We start from the raw sequence: 17,857 nt of genomic DNA, 5'->3' as shown, positions 1-17,857 counted from the left end.
CAAATATTTACTTATGTTATTCATGTACTGTTTTCTTTTTTTATTATTATTTGACATTATTCACACAACATTTTCACATCATTCAAATACCGTTTTACTTTATTCATATACCATTTTATTTTAATCAGGTGTATCATTTTATTTTATTTGTGTCATTTTAATATTGTAAAGGGCAATATTATGGTCTGGAATATTAAAAGAGACAAAGCAAAGCGTTAGAATATTTGTTGCACTTTTGCACTTTTTCACAAATTACCAGTATCAAACAAATAGTTTTATTTTTAAAGAACAAATTATTACAAATTAAGTAAATTTTGCTATTATTAAATAGAGAGTTAACAAAGAGCTTCAGTTTATATAAAACAAATTAATTTCTTAATATTTGTCTGTGAATTAAAATTATACGGATATTTGCTTTAATACAGTATTATATAATCCTATTTTCTGTGCCTTGTTATTTGGTGGCTAAGGATTTGGTGTTTTCTCTGTACTAACATATTCTGGTTTTGGGTTCTTCCTTCCCCAGAAAACCGTCCGACTAACATTCTTCAAGCTTCCTCTAACAATAATAGTAGAAATCTACCAAACCAACCGTACCATAGCCAAAACGTCGGGCCCTTTAATACCAACCAACCGAGTGAAAAGTTTTACGATAGTTTAACTGCCGACGGTAATAAAAACCATCGAACTTCGAACACTTGCGACAATAAACAACACAAAAACCCATACAGTATTCCAGATAACGATCTGCATAAAAATCCATATGATATTCCAGCCAATATGAACCACAGACATTACACGTTGAAGTTGGACGATCTGAATTGTACTGCGTCCGAATTCATACGAAAAAGACACGAACAATTCGACAAAACGAATGCAGATAAACGACACGATCAATTCGATAAAGCAGGGCGATCTAATGCAAACGTTTATCATTATCATTCTACCAGGAGCGGTGAAGTGCAAGGTCATAATAATCCCAATAAAGACTCCCAGTATATTCCCAAAGTCAATAGAGGCTACGCTTTTACGGTGGATTTTGATCGTTCTTCGAATCAGCAAGAAGAAAACAACTGTGGAAAAGTATTCGATCGCTTGTTTCCCAATGCGAATACTTGTAATAAACCGGCACCATCTAGAAATTTCACTTTGAATCTTAACAGTACGACTCTGGATAATCAAAATAATTTAAAAGTTCCCACAGCTGGGAATAAAGGTCATCAAAATAAATCTAGAAGTATTTTAAAGAATTATAAATCATGTCCCGTTTCCCCAGTATCTGAAGAATGCAAATGGGGAGATTCGACTCAAATCTTGGAAACCAACAGCAGAGACACTAAGACTCTGGATGGGAAATCCACTTTCACTAGAAGTCAGACAGCAAAGGATGTCAGGAAAAGAAATTCTATGAGCTACTTCATGGACTTTGATACGAATTCTCACCTTATGAAAGATAATGGCAAAAGCCTGGTGGATTCCATCAAAAGCGACACAGAAAAGATGATTGCCGAAATCACCAAGAAGTATGGAGATTTGGATGATTATGAACCGAGCAGCGGGGCGTCCGATTACAAAGTAGATACTAAAATGTTTGACAAGTTTGGCACTAAGAAAGAAGAAGAAGTAATTGAAGTTACTAATTTACTTGCCGATAAAGATGACGGTAACTTCTCTTCAGATTCTTTGGAAGATTGCAGTCTGAGTCAAGAGGCGGGAAAAAATAAAGTCTTATCGAAAAAAGTTTGCAAAAAACATCATAAAAATAATCCCATAGTTTCATCCATCACGAGAAGATGTGTTTCTGATTATGAAATATATGCCGGGCTCGACGAGAGCAATGCCAACTATATTGCTCAAAATACCAACTTCCCGATACAGATGACTTACGAACGTCAGCAAAAGAGTTTAACTCTGCCTAAGAACATGCCGTCCAATTTGGACGAATATGCAGATGCTTATTACTCCAGCGTTAGCCAAGAACAGCTGAACAATAGCAGGAATAACAATATGCAACGCTGCTACAGCGTTCTTACTAAGCGATGCGTTACTAGATCTAACGAATCAGTTATGAGCGATGAGAATTCTAACTGCTCGAGTGTGTCTCATGAAATATTCATGAAATACGGTGATCAGAATGCGTTTGCCCAACGAAAGATTTGCGACAAACAATTGTTAGACAGTTCGCAAAATTGTTCTTTTGAGAATTTATGCTACGAAACGGAGGCAGCATATCTAGAGAAGCATCGACACAGCAGTGCCAGCTTCTTCCTTAATCAAAGGCAGCTTATGAAGGCATGTGGAAGTCAAGAATCTGTCTTATCGGACGATCTGCTTCACTCTGATAGCGATAACCAAATGATGTCTAAAACTAATTGCAACTCTTTGGAAAGTATACTTTCTGACGATTCAGAGTACACTAAGAGCGCTCCTTTAGAAATGTTATTCGAACACAGAAAACATGTGAGGAGACCGGAAATCGCTTCAGGAAACCCAACGGGAATATGTATCCCGAAATCGAGTCAGAGTTGCTACGAATTTGAAAATACCTCCAAAAGCTACGGCTCAAGTCCTAACAATAATACCACTCATGGTACTTACATGTATTACAACAGTTTTAGGCAAAATGAAGGAACGGGATACAGTCCGAGAAGTGTTGTAGCTTCTACGCAAGCAAATGTGACAAGTGGATTTCACATTCAAAAAGAAAAAGAACCACACAAAGCTGTCACCAGGTCTATAAGCTTACAGGATTCCTCAATTGAATGCCCATCGCAGAAAAGGAATATCGCCTACTACTTTGATGGGAAAGAAATTAGAGAATACGGTCAAACCACTACTAAAAGATCTGATGAAATACCAAGCATGAAAAGTAAAAATGAGGAGTATAAAAATAATCAGAGGAAGTCTCTATCAACAGACTGCGAAGATAAATATAAATACGTTTGTTCTGTAGAGGGCATGGAGACTAAGTGTGTCAGCAAGTCCCAGAGCTGCAGCTTTGAGGTACTCATGGAGCCGGCCACTTCGATGAAACCCGTTCCTAGACGAATCACGGAAAAGTCCCACGTGCAAAAGAATTTGGAAAAGTTTGAGAGCCAGATTAGAAAGCATGCCCAAACAAAGATGGAAAAGAGCCAAAACAACCGGCAGGCGAATAATAATTGCCATCACAAGCCAGCTGGGAAAGCCATTGCTACCAAGAGCTTGGAGAGAAACTCGGGATTGGGGAACAAAAACATCAATGGAAAACAAGTTGTAGACTTTGTGCCACATAAACCACCTAAGCCTGTCAAACGGACCTCCTCCGTGAAGCTGACCAACAGAAATCGAATCAAGAGTTGTATGGAAAAATATCCTAATTTGGATTCTGGCCTCGGAGCAACGGTTAGAGCTAAAATAGATGGACTTCAATTGAAGAATTCTAACACTCTGGTTTCTCAGATTGAGAAGAAAGTATTGAACAATGGAGAGGCGGAAGAAAAGACTTTTCATGTTTACGTCAGTGAGAAAGAAGTTTCGGATAATAAATCTGAAATCCAAATGGACAGTTTGGAATACACGCCCAAAAGATCCGATAGAGCGTCTGATTTTAGCCTTGATTCTCTCGACAACGTACTGGATGAGCGCTCCCATGATAATTTCGCAAAGGATTCTTTGAATTACGATAGCTACACTGATAGTCCTAAGTTTGATTCGAACAACAGTAATCTAGTGGCAAATAATCACCCGAAAAATAGTGTATCTAATAAAAATATGCCGTTTTTGAAGACTTCGCCGAAAGATGGAGAAATACCATCTGGTAGCGGCCTGAACGCTTCCCACAGTTATACAGAGAGTGAAGAACACTTGAGTCTCGGTTCTGTTGTGCGGCCGGAAGACATAAACATGTATAAAGACATTGAAAGAAAGATCGACATCATTAATAAACTGGTTGAATTGGAAGAAAAGAAAATTCTTCATGAAAACTTCTTGAAAGAATGCCGCATGAGACCCTTGAAAGCGAACTTCAGTGATGGGAAAGGCACTGTGAAAATTTTATCTAGAAATTTTGAGAAATTGGCTTCGAAGCATCAGACCAAAGGAACTCTCGATGCTTCCGACTTCTTCAGTTTAACTTATGATGATTTTGAAAGCGACAAAGAAGATAACAGTGCCAAAAAATCCATCAAAAGAAATCTCAGTTTACCCGACGTGCTGGACACAGAGAATGTCAACCTGGCTTCATGTTTGGAAGATGTTAACTTTCCCGACACCGAAGTCCCGACAGAGGAAGTTTCAAACATCAAGCCAGAAGATAACGTAGAAAACTATGTGACCGTCGGATATTGTCACATGGAAATCGATTCGAAAAGAACAGCGGAAGTTTTGAATAACGCAGCTGAACACAAAATGGACAAGTATTGCGATAAAACTAAGGATTTGAAACAGCGTGTTTATAATATCACCGTCATACCGAAAACAGACATTCATATCGACAGTGAAAATTACGAATCGTCTACTACGAGTTCTAGCTGTACAAATTCCCCAAAAAGATTGTTCTACGCATCGAAATACTGCGGCGGAGCCGACAGTAAAAAACCGTCCAAAATTTCTAGTTTATTTCGTAATAAGTTCGACAGAGGAAGAATAACCGGTTTCCATATTAAAACCCCGGTTTCCGAAGTTCCGGCTGTTCATACAAAACCTATAATAGCTTCCGATTCATTTGGGAAGAGTATTGGATCTTCAAACAGCGCTTTGGCAAGGAAGCTTTCCCTGCAGCAGCCGTCCCTCTCTCTCAAGCCGGTTTCTATACAAGGTTGGCAGGCATGAGGCATGTTCGATAGAGATAGATACATGTTCAGTGTTCGTCTTATTATTTCATCTTCGCCTGGTCGGATTATTATTTGATGCAGCTTTTTATTAATTTAAAAAAGTTTTTATTGGATGTGTATAATTTTTACAAAATTTTTCTTCACCGTAGGTGTTTTTTATGATAATTCCACAGCTTTTTAATGAAGATTGAAGGGAGCTACAATTACATTCTCAATGGAGTTTTTTCAAAGATGCGATGAAATATGATGTTGTGTTGTTAATTTACTGAAATTCTTTCAACTGCTTCGATAGCATGGTTAATAGTTAATTATTGATGTGAACATTTTTCCAAATGTAATGACTTATAATAATTTGAAGATGGCTACAAATATTATTAGTTTAGGTAAAAAGTAATAGATTATTATAAGGGATTGGAAATTGGTTTGATACTCACAGTTCCACAGTAGTTAGTGTATTGTGGCTTACCACTTCAATCTTCATCATTCATTGCTTCTTTGCGCCAATTACTGTTTCATCATTAGTTTTTTCACAAACGCCATTACCGTGGAATCTTTTGAAGTATGCAAAATAATTATAAACAAAGTTTTTCAATAGGCCACTTGCAAGGATTTTCTAATGACTTGGAAAAAAATGAGTGGATAGATTTCTCTACTAAGATTACGAAAATGTTACTCAAAAAATTTTGAAATGTATAGTTTTTTTTAAATAAAATAAATAAATCTGTTATTTTTGGCTTGTGACGTCACCACTTGAAAATGTTCCGTCTCCAATATTATTGAATTAATTTTTGTAAAATTCCACACTGATTATTTTTTTTATATGGCAACACCTTGATTTCCGGCGACTTGTGAATTTGAATATTGACACTTGTTTGGGGTTTGGCTGTTTGTATTGTAGTCCGCTAACTTTGTTGAGAAATTAAGCATATATTATTTGGAAATGATTGAAGTAGGTTTTGTTCAGGGTCAGTCTGACAATTTGCCGAACATAGATTCATTTATGATGGCTACTTTTCTAAGTAATAATATGAATTTCATTGGAAGCGAAATTAGAAATGTCAAAACAAAAAGGTTAGTATTTTTTCTGTATCTTCTAATATACGAATATTATGTTATATATTTTGACAACATTTAATATGTACTTATATATTATGTTTCCATCAATTATTATTATTAAGACAATTGTTAACATTCAGTTATATGCAACTGTCTTTTGTTTTCAACGTGTTATTATTATATATTTTAAAGGTCTGCACGTGAAAGTTATGGTGATAATGCTATCGGGTATGTGCAGGTAAAAAGAGAAGGTCCTATCTGCACAGTGAAAGCAAAAATAACCCCCGAGCACCGTGTCCGCCAAAAAGCATACTCTGTTGTACTTTTGTGTGATGAGATGGAAGATGAAATACAAGTCTTAGAATGTCAAGACTGTGCAGCTTCTAGAGGTTAGTTGAACTGTATGTCGCTATATTGTAAAATATGTTTCTCTCCTCTAACCTCTACACTCTTCTACCCTATGGAGATGTGGGGAAGAGCAAACTCTTGTGTGATGTAACAAACACAGAATCATTGCGAGGGTCTCTGCCAGCTACCTGTTGACAAATAATTTATATTTGGAACATTTTGCTTTCAGGTGGCTGTAAACATGCACTGGCATTTCTAACATGGCTCCATAGGAGAAGTGAAGAACCAGCGTCGACATCTGTCGACTGTTATTGGAGAAAATCAAAGTTATCGTGTGTCGGAACCTCCCAAAAGTTCATTCTGGCATCCCAAGTTGGCAAGAACGCAGTAAAAAGCGTGGAAAAAGGTAATGGAGATTTCCTGGCAGCAGTACTCCAAAGGAGTCTTAAGGAGGGGCTTCGATGCCAACTGACTCAACTTTACATGGATCCGAAGCCCACTGACTGTTTGTCCATGCACAGGATGATTTCTGCTTTTAAGAAAACACGAAACCTGCACAATACAAGTGCTACAGATTTCATCAATTTTATTACATGTGATCTAAATATTCCTCCAAATATCTTCGAGGAAGTTTTTTCATTAACAAGAAAGCAGGCTAACTGCCCGTTATGGTACGAAATGCGATATGGCAGAATTACTGCATCCAAACTATACGAGGCAGCTAACTGCAAAACATTGGATGGAACATTGACTGAAGTCATCTTAGGGGCAGCCAAGATTCCAGACACAAAGGCTATGCAACGAGGTCGGCTTTTAGAACCTTTGGTGTTAAAGGTACTAGCAAACCAACTGGGACACAAATATAAAGAATGTGGTTTCAAAATCAGTTGCAAATTACCAATTATCGGTGGCTCCCCGGATGCAGTCACTGATGATTATATTGTTGAGGTCAAGTGTCCAGTCAAACATAGTACAATGAAAAATTACTTTTTTGAGGGTGTTGTTGCCAGAAAGTATTATGCACAAATGCAAATACAAATGTTTGTACTGAACAAATTCAAGGGAGTGTTTTGTGTTGCTGAACCCAACTTTGAATCATCTGGCAAAATAAATGTTTTCCACATCGATTACGATGAAGAATTCTGTGTCGAAGCTATTAATAAAGCCATGCTGTTTTGGTCCAGAGCTATATTTCCTGTACTTAAAAAAAATGTATAGGTATACATTATTTGAAATAAATCACGTATTTACTGCACTACACTCGCTTCTTTATTCATAATAATACATGATTATATTGATTATGTACAATAGCATCATATTATTTTCATCCCATCCACCATAGTATAATATGTATTTGTATAAAGTGACAGAAAAACAAAAACAAAAAGTTTACATAAGACATATTTTTACATTTATACCTAGTATTTATTTGATAATACGTACACATGTTATTGTATTATCGCATAGATTTTTTTTGTATTTATTATTGGAAGTAAGAAAATGATTACAAAGTGGAAATTCTAACACAAATAGAAATGTATTAAAAAGTGGAACATGATCACTTTGCTACAACACAACTGTATTTATATAAACTTGATGTAAAAGTAAGGCGTAATGAATGAATAGCAATCAATCCACTCTCAGTAAAATATTGGAAGCATTATTATAGTCAGTACTTGCACTGACTGGTAACGCTGGCCGCTAGATGGCGCTAGTGTAGCATGTTGCATTTCTTCGGGACAATACAAACAAACCTAATGGCGGGCTTTAATATTCTTTTTACGTGTGAGCATAAGAACAGTAAGGTCGTATGTAGGTTACTAAATATTTTATTTTCGACTTATATAATTTATTAACGTAAAATAAAGAAAACATTTCAAATAACATGCATTAAAAAAAACCAACCCACAGAAGTCACGGGGCTAGGAGGCGCTAGTATAGCATAATCAGAATGTATGGTAAATGTAAGAAGTTGAAGGTGTTATACATAAATTATTCTACAGTATTTGATATTATCCCTTTTGGTGGCTTCATTGCCTATAAACTCTAAGTAAAAGCTCCAACATATGTTTTTATAAAAAACACATACTGGCGCTATAATTACATAATATTATACACTTTAGACTTATTCTATATACATTACATGAAGGATAAACAAAATTACACTGGTACATATTATGAATATTTATATTCAAGTTAAAGTTTATATGATAATGAAGCGCACATAACATTTTAAACTAAACATTAGCGTAGAGCACAAAACACTAAAAGACTAATAATATTAATAAGACTAATATGATCAAATTATTGGTTTTTGTAGATTTATGAGTCCACATGCAATCATAACAATATGGTCAACTTGTTGAGTCAAATGGAAGTCTATACAAGAATGTGGCTTTAGAATATTATACTCTCTGAGCCGGCTTATTACACGTTCAACGTGTATACGCAGGGCTGCTATTTGCTTGGATAACTTCACCTCTCTTTTAGTGCTATTTACACCTGTAACAACACTTGGTGGACGCACAAGTTGACAATGTTTGCCTTCTAAAATAGTAGCTAGTTGCTTAAAACCTCTATCTGCCATTACCGACATGCCTTCAGACAAGTTGTCCAAGAAGCCGCACTTTTCCACAATCATCATATCTGTAGTACGTCCACCAAAGCCCTTTGAAATGAAGTTAATAAAGCCATCAGGAGTGATTGATATTAGGTACTTGAGTGTATTGCATTTTTTATATTCTGACCAAGTTAGTGCCTGCTGCAGTGGATTTGATGGCTTCTCTATCTGAATTTCAAAACAGTCTATGATTGATACGACATGTTTGTATCTTGCTCTGAATGGAATTGGTAGTAAGGCTTCTATTGCTTCTGACTTAGGCCAAAATACCAGTTCTGCAAGATGACGAGATAACTTCGGTAAACTTTGCTTAAAGATTCTTGAAGCTTGAGCCTCAGAAAGGCCAAATTCATCACCTAAAATGCTGAAACTAGAGTTTAATTTAATTTTTTTTAAAACGATTAAAACATTTAAAATGTTTATATTTTCAAGGAGTGCTAGGGTTTTAACAATCCAATAAAAATCTTTAAGGATTCCTAAATACAGCTTTGGTTTGTTTTCAATATGCTGCAGAGTTAATTTCAATGACAGACTTTTGAAATCACTATTTGAACTACTATCAACGTACGAATCTGACGTAGCTTGTTGGGAGTATTCTGAACCAGATGCCGATTCCGAGGCAGAACTGTCTGGCTGAAGAGTGACATGCTTTAGTTGTACATTCTTGGTATTTTTATTATGCTTCACAGGAGAAGTACTTACGTCACGAGTAGTTAAACACTCGATTGGACCCCTACTGTGTTCTTTTCCTGTATTTGTCAATTTACTTTTGAATTTCTTTTTCAAATTGCATTGAATGGCTTTCGAATCAGTTGCGTTCTCAACTATCAACATGTGAAAGTTTTCTTCGGAGCTTGATGTATCTTGTGGTCCATCCACATGTTGTTGAAGTATTTGGAGTCCAGAGCATTGAGGCTTCTCGAGAGGAAACGACACTTCCAGTTCAACGTAGTCTTGAGGTTGATTGATGATCTGTTGTGGCACAGACTCATCCACATCAGACAGGCAAGGAGACATTGGCTCGAGACTTGCAACAAACACTTCACCGCCTTTAGATGAGCTTGGATGCTGATCCACCACATTGAGTAGATCTCGCCCATCAGCTCCAATTTGACATTCAAATTTATGAGGAATGGTTCCTTTTTTTAAAAGCACCCTTTTACTTAGATGTTGGGGCCATTTCCGAGCATCCACGCTTAACTGAAAATAAAAATACAACTTATCAAGAGACATTGTATTTATTCAATACAAACTTAACAATGCAAATATAATAAGTATCTTCATTTGAGAATAGCCTGCAAAAGTGTAACAATATTGTAATGTGTGTAGGCTTGTTGTCACTAGGTAATAGACCCACCTACTCAACCTACTGTACTGTACAGCAAACTATTCGTGAAGCATGCAACAAAGAAAAATATGTATTTTTTAAATATTGTGTTCAAACAATAATATTGTAAAAAATATACTTACATTAAAATGATCTTCACAGACATATCGTACGGTTTTATTTGACAGTTCACCCAATTGACTGGACCTATGAATTGCAATACACCATTGTTTTCTAATTGCTGAAATTCGCGGTACAACGAAAAATCTTTTTTCCTTAGTAGTCGCCGAAGTATTTGGGCACAAAGGAACCATACAATATTTATAATTATTTTTACGATCTCGGATCCTACGGTTACTACACGAATCCATGTTTAATTAAATAACAAAACAGTAACAAAACGCAGCGTTAGAATTGGAAGTACTTCGTTTTGACATGACAGATATTATTCAGAAGTGACAGATGTTATGATGTGAAAATCGTACAGATTATCCTTCCGTGGCGGCTGTCTTAGAAGTATAATGGTGATGGTCCTGATTTTAACAAAATCAAATTTAATAATATATTATTATGAGTTTATGAGTACAAGAATAATTTAAATCGCAACATTTGGATAGTATCAAACAAGAGGTACAATATCAAGTTATATGTTATATAACTAGAATGTGCAGCTGTTAAAAATAGTCTCATTGCAAAAACAAAAACCAACCTTGGTACATATAGAATATATAGGTACTTCGACCAACTAAATATATTTTATGAGAACCTTCTTTATACTTGTTTATATATTTCATATTGTTGATAAACCTTCCCCTTTAATTCATTTAATTTTATGTACATTAGGTTTTATTGTAAAATATTTGGATTAAGTGACTGAACATTATAATCGTATATATTCATCAATCCTATAATATTGTGTATAAGTATATTTATATTATATGTCATCTCATTTAATATGGCAGACTGAGATTGCAATATCCTCCCAGTACTGCTGGAATAAAACTTTAAATAAATTAATAAGGATTAATGATCAATAAGAAGGTTCAAGGAAAAAAATATTTATGAGATGTAATATTTTTGGTATGCCTCGTTATTCTCCTCTGCCATTCGTGTGAAATGCGTCGTTTTTTTTTTAAATGTTTTTGGGCTATGTAATTATTTTGTTTTCGCACCCATAAATTATGTTCCGTCTTTCCGGTTTATGAAAAAATGGTCCGATTTTTCGGATTAAAATTTTCAAAAAATCGCCATGGTTTCAAAAATACGATTAAAAAAAAAAAAAAAATACAGAATGTCTTAGAATATTTGCCTAAACCGGAAAATAAAATAAAAAAATGGGATGCAAGAGGCCTATTGGGAGTCAAGGGATTTATGTTTGCCGTGTTTGAGTGCGCTTTCCTTCTTGTTCTCTATTCTCAATTTGCCCTGATGACGGAAGCTACAAGGGTGTCTGAAACGATAGCTTAACAATTTGAAGGAAGTATCGCACAAAACAATCAGTATAAAATGAACACAGATTCATTATATTTATTTAGTCATTATTTAAAAGATTTCTGGTAAATGTTCACCATTTTACTTATATGTAATAGATTTCATGAAGACACGCACTTTTATACTTGATTTTCTTTAATTTATTCTTTGAAAAAGGACTCCTCACATGTAGAGTGTGCAAAAAGGTACTGTAACTCCGCAAATGACATTATTTGTGTAAAATATTTCTGCATGGGTATAAACATTTATTTTATATGCTGTTAAATTATTTATATATGTAGCAGATATTTTTCTGTAATTTTATTGACAATAACATTATTTTGCAAGTAATGTGTACTGAAAGTATTTTTTCTACTGCTTTCAAATAATTGTAGTCACATTGATTGATATAGAATAACTAGAGGTGTCTTTTAGTACCCTATTACTGCTGTAAAAATAAAATTTATTTATAAAAATGACGTTGCCAATTCAATATCAACCGGGAATGATTGCCTTTGAAATAAAGTCTAAAATGTACTAGACTCAAGATGTCTGCAGAAGGGTGAAATCACAGACATAGGAATTAATAGAGGAGAAGATAATGGCGAGGGGTAAAATCAACTGTTGAAGAACGAAGGGAGTAAGGCTGACTGTGATTCGTCAATAAATCAATCTGACAGTAAATAGGCATCTCGCATTATAATATCACCATTTACTTCTTAAAAGTAAAATCTGCTTTTGAATGAATAGACATTTTTACATGGGAGCGCAAATTACTCGCCACGTTATGAACTAATTTGCGAAGTCCAAATTCGGCAAAGTAAGGCAGCTTCTATTTTCAGAGTCGTAGTTAGTTTCAGAGTATTTAGTTAAGACACTTTTACAAATGTCTCATAATTTACTTACCCCAGTAAACAACGATGAGCACACTTGAGAATCGCTACATTGTTATGTGATAGTATATGTTTCTAAAACTGATCCATATAATACGGTGTGAATAAGCTTAAAATAAAGTAAAATAATGCTTACTTATGGAATGTAATACGACAATTGGGTTTATTCTCTTTTTCACATCTATTTTTACAAGTTTTCATATCACAAGTCAACATTTTGCCGTTTTATTTCGTAAAATGAACCGATGATGCCTCGACCATAGTTCGCACAAGAATGATGACGTCACGTTTTCAAATTTCACTTGAGGCCATATGCGAGCCCAGCCGGCTCAATGAAACCGGTATGGGGAGTGGGGATAATACGCTTTTAATCACTTAGGGCAGGTCTACTAATATTCATATGTCTATGGGTGAAATGAATCTGATAAGTGAAATAATAATAATTTAAAGTGATTTAAAAGTAAAAATAAAAACATCGAAGGTATTCCAAATAGAATTATAAGTTAAAAAATTGATAGATACGTACGACGATGAAGAAATGGATAGATGGTCAATTTTTTTTTCTTAAGATCATCGACACTTTATGACAACAAAGGGGATATCATTGAGCTCAATTCAAATTGATTTATTACTCAGAGGGTTCATCTAGCATATTCTATATCAATGAATAGTAGTTATTGCCCACTACAGCTCGACTACTAGCAAACAAAAGTCCACGGTTCTTGCTATGCGGTTATTTTGTATAGAAATGACAAGATTCACCGACGGAATCCAAAGCACTTGCATCTACGAGTCCTAGTTTGTTATACAATGTACGACGTTCATGGCGTATCCTATAGATAATAGAAATACGGAAGATGAGCCATGAACCATTACTTTTGCCAACATTGTTCAACCATACTACTGTAAATCGCATCTATGCATAGCGGCGTCCCGCCTTTGTTTCTACCTGAACACCATATAACTTTGATTGGATCCCCCGCTTTGATAATCCGTTCAGTTTGGTCATAGCTTGAAGCCAGTCGGCACTCTTTCATGCCACATCTCTCTTTGTTTCTATTATCTATGAAAGTCGTGCTTGATTTTGTAATCTAAATTTGAAATCGGAAAAACACACAATATAAGTTGCAACGTGACACGGACATAACAGACCTTTTTTTTGTTGGTGGTCGAGCTATAATAACGAGTTTTGCTATTTTTTATTAGAAATGTTGTAAAATGTTGTTTTTTTTCTTTTCTTTCCATCATATCCATCCACCGCGCACCAACGTTAACAACACCAACCTAACATAATCAATTTGGATACCGACCAAAAACAATCGACGAAAACTAAAAACAACCAAAAATGGCAAAAAAAAATTGGTTAATTTTCTAAAAACTCTTGGTTTGATCCTCATCCCTGGCATGCTGCACGCTTGTGTTCGTATTTGGTGGTGTGGAAAAGGATCAAGGAACCGATTGGCCCCAAACGACTTTAACTCTCTGATAGACGATGAGAATTCTGGCCTGAGGCGAGCCATTTCACTTTCGGATCTGGCTTTCAAACCCAGCCCTTCGCCGAGAACGAGCTTGGGTTAGTATCAAAACTTATTTATTTTTCAGTGTCACCTACGCCCGCTGTGAAGTAATTTTAAAGCTATCAGATGTTATAAACGCAGCACACACCCTCAACAACCATTGCACAAAAAAATATGATTTTATTGCTCTTAACCCTCTCAGGCGAAAACTTGTTTTATATACTTGTAACTTAACGATGCGTGTTTCTTACATTACGGCACTTTATTGAATACACAAAACATCAAACAAAAAGTCTGGTTTTATTGCACTTAACCCTGTGAGGCGGCAACTAACTTGTTTCTTTTATTTTTAACGTTACTTTTGATGCGTGCTTGTTACATTAAAGTCACGAATCTTCATTTTGAATGCTTGGTTCGACAGTGGTCTGATTTTCATTGTTTTCGCGGAGCTCACTAGTCTAAACTGTGCTGATTTGTTGTAACTCATTACATTACAGTCAAATGTTACAAGTTAGTCTTCGACTTTAGCCCCACCTTTAGGCATACCTAGACTGTGCTAAAAGACTCACAGTTCCGATCTTTAAGTGGAAACATTTACATATTATACATAATATAAAAGATATTGACAGATATATTTAAAAACAAGAAGACCACGAGGGATATCTGCGCAGAGCTGTCAATTATTTTTAATTCCTATAAATACCAAGTGTGTTCAACTATGTAAATCTGTAACAACATTTTGTCACATCATTGCATTTCGAATGAGTTTTAAATTAAGTGCCGTGTTGGTTTTTATAAAATCTATACATTTTCAACAGTTTTATATTAGCACTAGGTGTACTCCGCCACGCATTGCTGTGGCTCAGTCTGTCTGTGCAGACAGAGAAACAGTAGCGTGTGTTGCTTTTACCTCCAACAGATAGCGCTGTTTTTAAAAAAAGCATGATGGTCCAACGGATGGCGCTATTTTTCTAAAAAGCATGTTTTTTACATGGCACAGGTGACATCTATATAAAAATAAAATTTCAAAGCAATCCGTAAAGAACTTTTGGAGATTTAAGATTTTGAACAAACAAAAATTAACATTTTTATTTATATATATAGTATCAGCATTATGTTTAAAGATTTACCTTGTATTGTGACTGAATATACATTATAATTTGTTATAAGTAGTGTTGTAGTTCGTTTTTGCCAAATAATTAACAACTATTCTTAATGGGTATTATCTTACGCATAGATTTTATTAGCTCCTATATTATATTATGGTTTTTATGCGTAGTATTTTGCAATTTTTAATTCTGATTTAAATGTATCTGTTTGGTAGAATTTGATGAGAGCTTACTGCTATTATTTTATGCATTTTATGAAGGTGGTAAATGGGCTTCAGATTTTTTTTTCAGAATTCTTAAATTGTTGTGAACTTTTATATGTCTGTAAATACAGTATACAATATCGTTGTTAAGTGTGTAATTCCATGAATGTGACAAATTTCCAAAAGTGATTTTTAATGCCTTTCTTTCTGAAATCATTTTCTCTAGAGATGTTCATCCACAAAATGCCGAATATTTTTATTTTTAAAAAGTTGGTCATTTTTTGACAATACTGCATAATGTGTTGTGGTTTTTCTTTCTCCTGAACAATTTGTTTCACATCATTTTCGTGTTATTGCATGCCACACAACGATATTATACTAATTTTATACCTTTATGAGTAGTCTTGAAAATGACAAAGTGCAAATTGTAAGGAATTTATTTATTAATGTTGTAGCGGCTTCAGGCAAATCGTCAATAGGTGGCAGTAACAGCAAGCTGTCAGGATCCAGAACACAAACGGGAAGACATTCCAAGCAATTCTCATCTAATATGACGAGAAGCAGCAGCGTCGGAGTTCTCAACCAGGTTCGTTTCTCTGATTCTTGATTTGAATATAGGCAGTTTTAAACCCTATTTTGTATACTTATGGTATATTTATTAATATGGACAGCCTGTTGCAGCTTTAGAAACCCACGGAATCTTATGATGGCTTCATGCTTCATTAGATTCTTGAGTCCATGGCTGGTTACAATTCTATATTTAATTTACTTATTCCTTATTATGCTGTCTAGGTAGAGGTAAAGTCACAAGGAGGAAATCCATAATTGGTTTTATTTTGGCTATATAATACTTATGTACAAACTGAAAAAAATGTAAACTGTTGATTTTCCGAAAATCAATATATAAATATGTGAACACTGCACAAGAGTCCCAACAATAACCACTAAGGTGAACGCTGATTTTGTTCAAACTCAATTTCTTATGTGATAGAAGTTAAAATATATAGAAAACAGAGGGGATTAAGTGAAACATGACTTGAATTTTATGCATATGACCAAATTTGGTCCCAAATATCATATGAATTTGGTTTCCTAATATTTAAAGGGTTAATGAATTATGTGAATACCGCGCAAGCCTTCCAACTCCCCAGAGCTAGAGGGTTTATAACATTCCAAATTGTGTATGTATGAGACCGAAGGGGGTGGGGAGGGGAAGCAGATGGTGAAGAGGAAGGTGAGGAGTTTCTTGCTATTCAGATCTGGTAATGAAACAAGCCATATCAAGAAATGTTTAGATTATGATTGGTGGTTTTTGCCAGGGCCATACTGAGAATAAGGCAAAATATAAAAGGCTTGTTTGACATAATTGTGAATCTGTTATTCCAGAGTGATTCGGAGTCAGAAGCAGGCGTCGGGATGAATGGGCGGAGCAACCTGCGAGCGGGAGGAGGAGGAGGGGGTGGCGGTGGTGGCGGGGGTCTGATGCGCCCCACCATCAGCTCACAGAACAAGGTGGCACCGGCTGCAGCCAGGCGGAGAGGGGTGCAACCAGCATACAGCTCAGGTAATTTATATTCAACGTTTAATCAATATCATACTTACAAATTTTTAGTTTATAAAGTATACCATCGGTTGCAGGAAGTTACTGTCTTAATAAAGTAACATTGATGAGTACCTAGTTAAGGTGGTGAACCCAAAACTTGACAGGGCTCCAATAAGTGGCAGGTCTTCAATAAAAACTGTATAATAGGCCTCCATATTACAATATGTTTTTTAACACTGTCTTATTTGTAAAATGGCGCCATCTACCCCCAAGTTATGATAATAGCAGATTTTATAAAAGAGTGGTTGTGTTTTTGTTACATCTTCTCTAAATCTGGCCAGTGAGTGAATCTGGGAGTGAATTTGGTCATGCCAGTTATCAGTGTCATAAACAACACATTTTCTAAAATAAAAATAATGTGTAATTTTTATTATTTATTATATTTTGTTATTTCCGTGGCATTTAAAAATGTATTATTTTGTCATTAGACAAATTTATTATTATTATTCATTTTAACCCCTTCAGTAATCATTTAAAAATTAAAAATGGAAATCTCTTTTTTTTAAAACACTTTTTTTTTATCAATGAATTTTATTTACTCAAAATATATATCCTCATATAAAAGCCATTTTGGGCCCAAAATGGGACTGAATATTGATTTGGTGGTGCATAGTGTGAAAAAATAATTTAAAAATTTCTTTAGTATGAATTCCGAATTCTGGCCACCCGAGTATACTCGGGCGTGGTCCATAAGTGGTTAATCACCATGTAATGTTTTTGTTTTTCTTTAATTAATTTATTTATTTATTTATTGAACACCCGTAGGGATTTTACAGACATAATACAGTTAAAATAATGCAGAAATTTAATACCTAAGTACAAAAAATAAATATCATTTGATAATTAGATACAAAAATCGATCAAGTACATTTTGCACATCCAGAGTCATTACTCTGT

The 17,857-nt window shown here is 35.0% G+C and overlaps 1 protein-coding gene across 4 annotated transcripts in view; it reads left to right on the top strand.

The window, feature by feature from the left end:
* The window catches only part of Wdr62 (WD repeat domain 62), a 323,903-nt gene that overhangs the window by 294,404 nt on the left and 11,642 nt on the right, over positions 1 to 17,857 (top strand). For 2 of the 4 annotated variants that reach the window (XM_089647948.1, XM_089647946.1), the window contains 3 exons: positions 13,973 to 14,101; positions 15,813 to 15,943; positions 16,744 to 16,921. In XM_089647948.1, coding sequence (XP_089504074.1) covers positions 13,973 to 14,101; positions 15,813 to 15,943; positions 16,744 to 16,921 — 438 coding nt within the window. Of the gene's footprint in view, positions 1 to 526; positions 4,799 to 13,972; positions 14,102 to 15,812; positions 15,944 to 16,743; positions 16,922 to 17,857 lie in introns of all 4 variants that reach the window. The other 2 variants (XM_089647945.1, XM_089647947.1) reach the window with 2 other exon arrangements.

The sequence above is a fragment of the Hesperophylax consimilis genome, chromosome 27 (assembly GCF_061612785.1).
Source record: "Hesperophylax consimilis isolate HC1 chromosome 27, BYU_Hcon_1.0, whole genome shotgun sequence".
NCBI lineage: Eukaryota > Metazoa > Arthropoda > Insecta > Trichoptera > Limnephilidae > Hesperophylax > Hesperophylax consimilis.
This window is presented reverse-complemented; position numbering and strand designations above follow the sequence as displayed.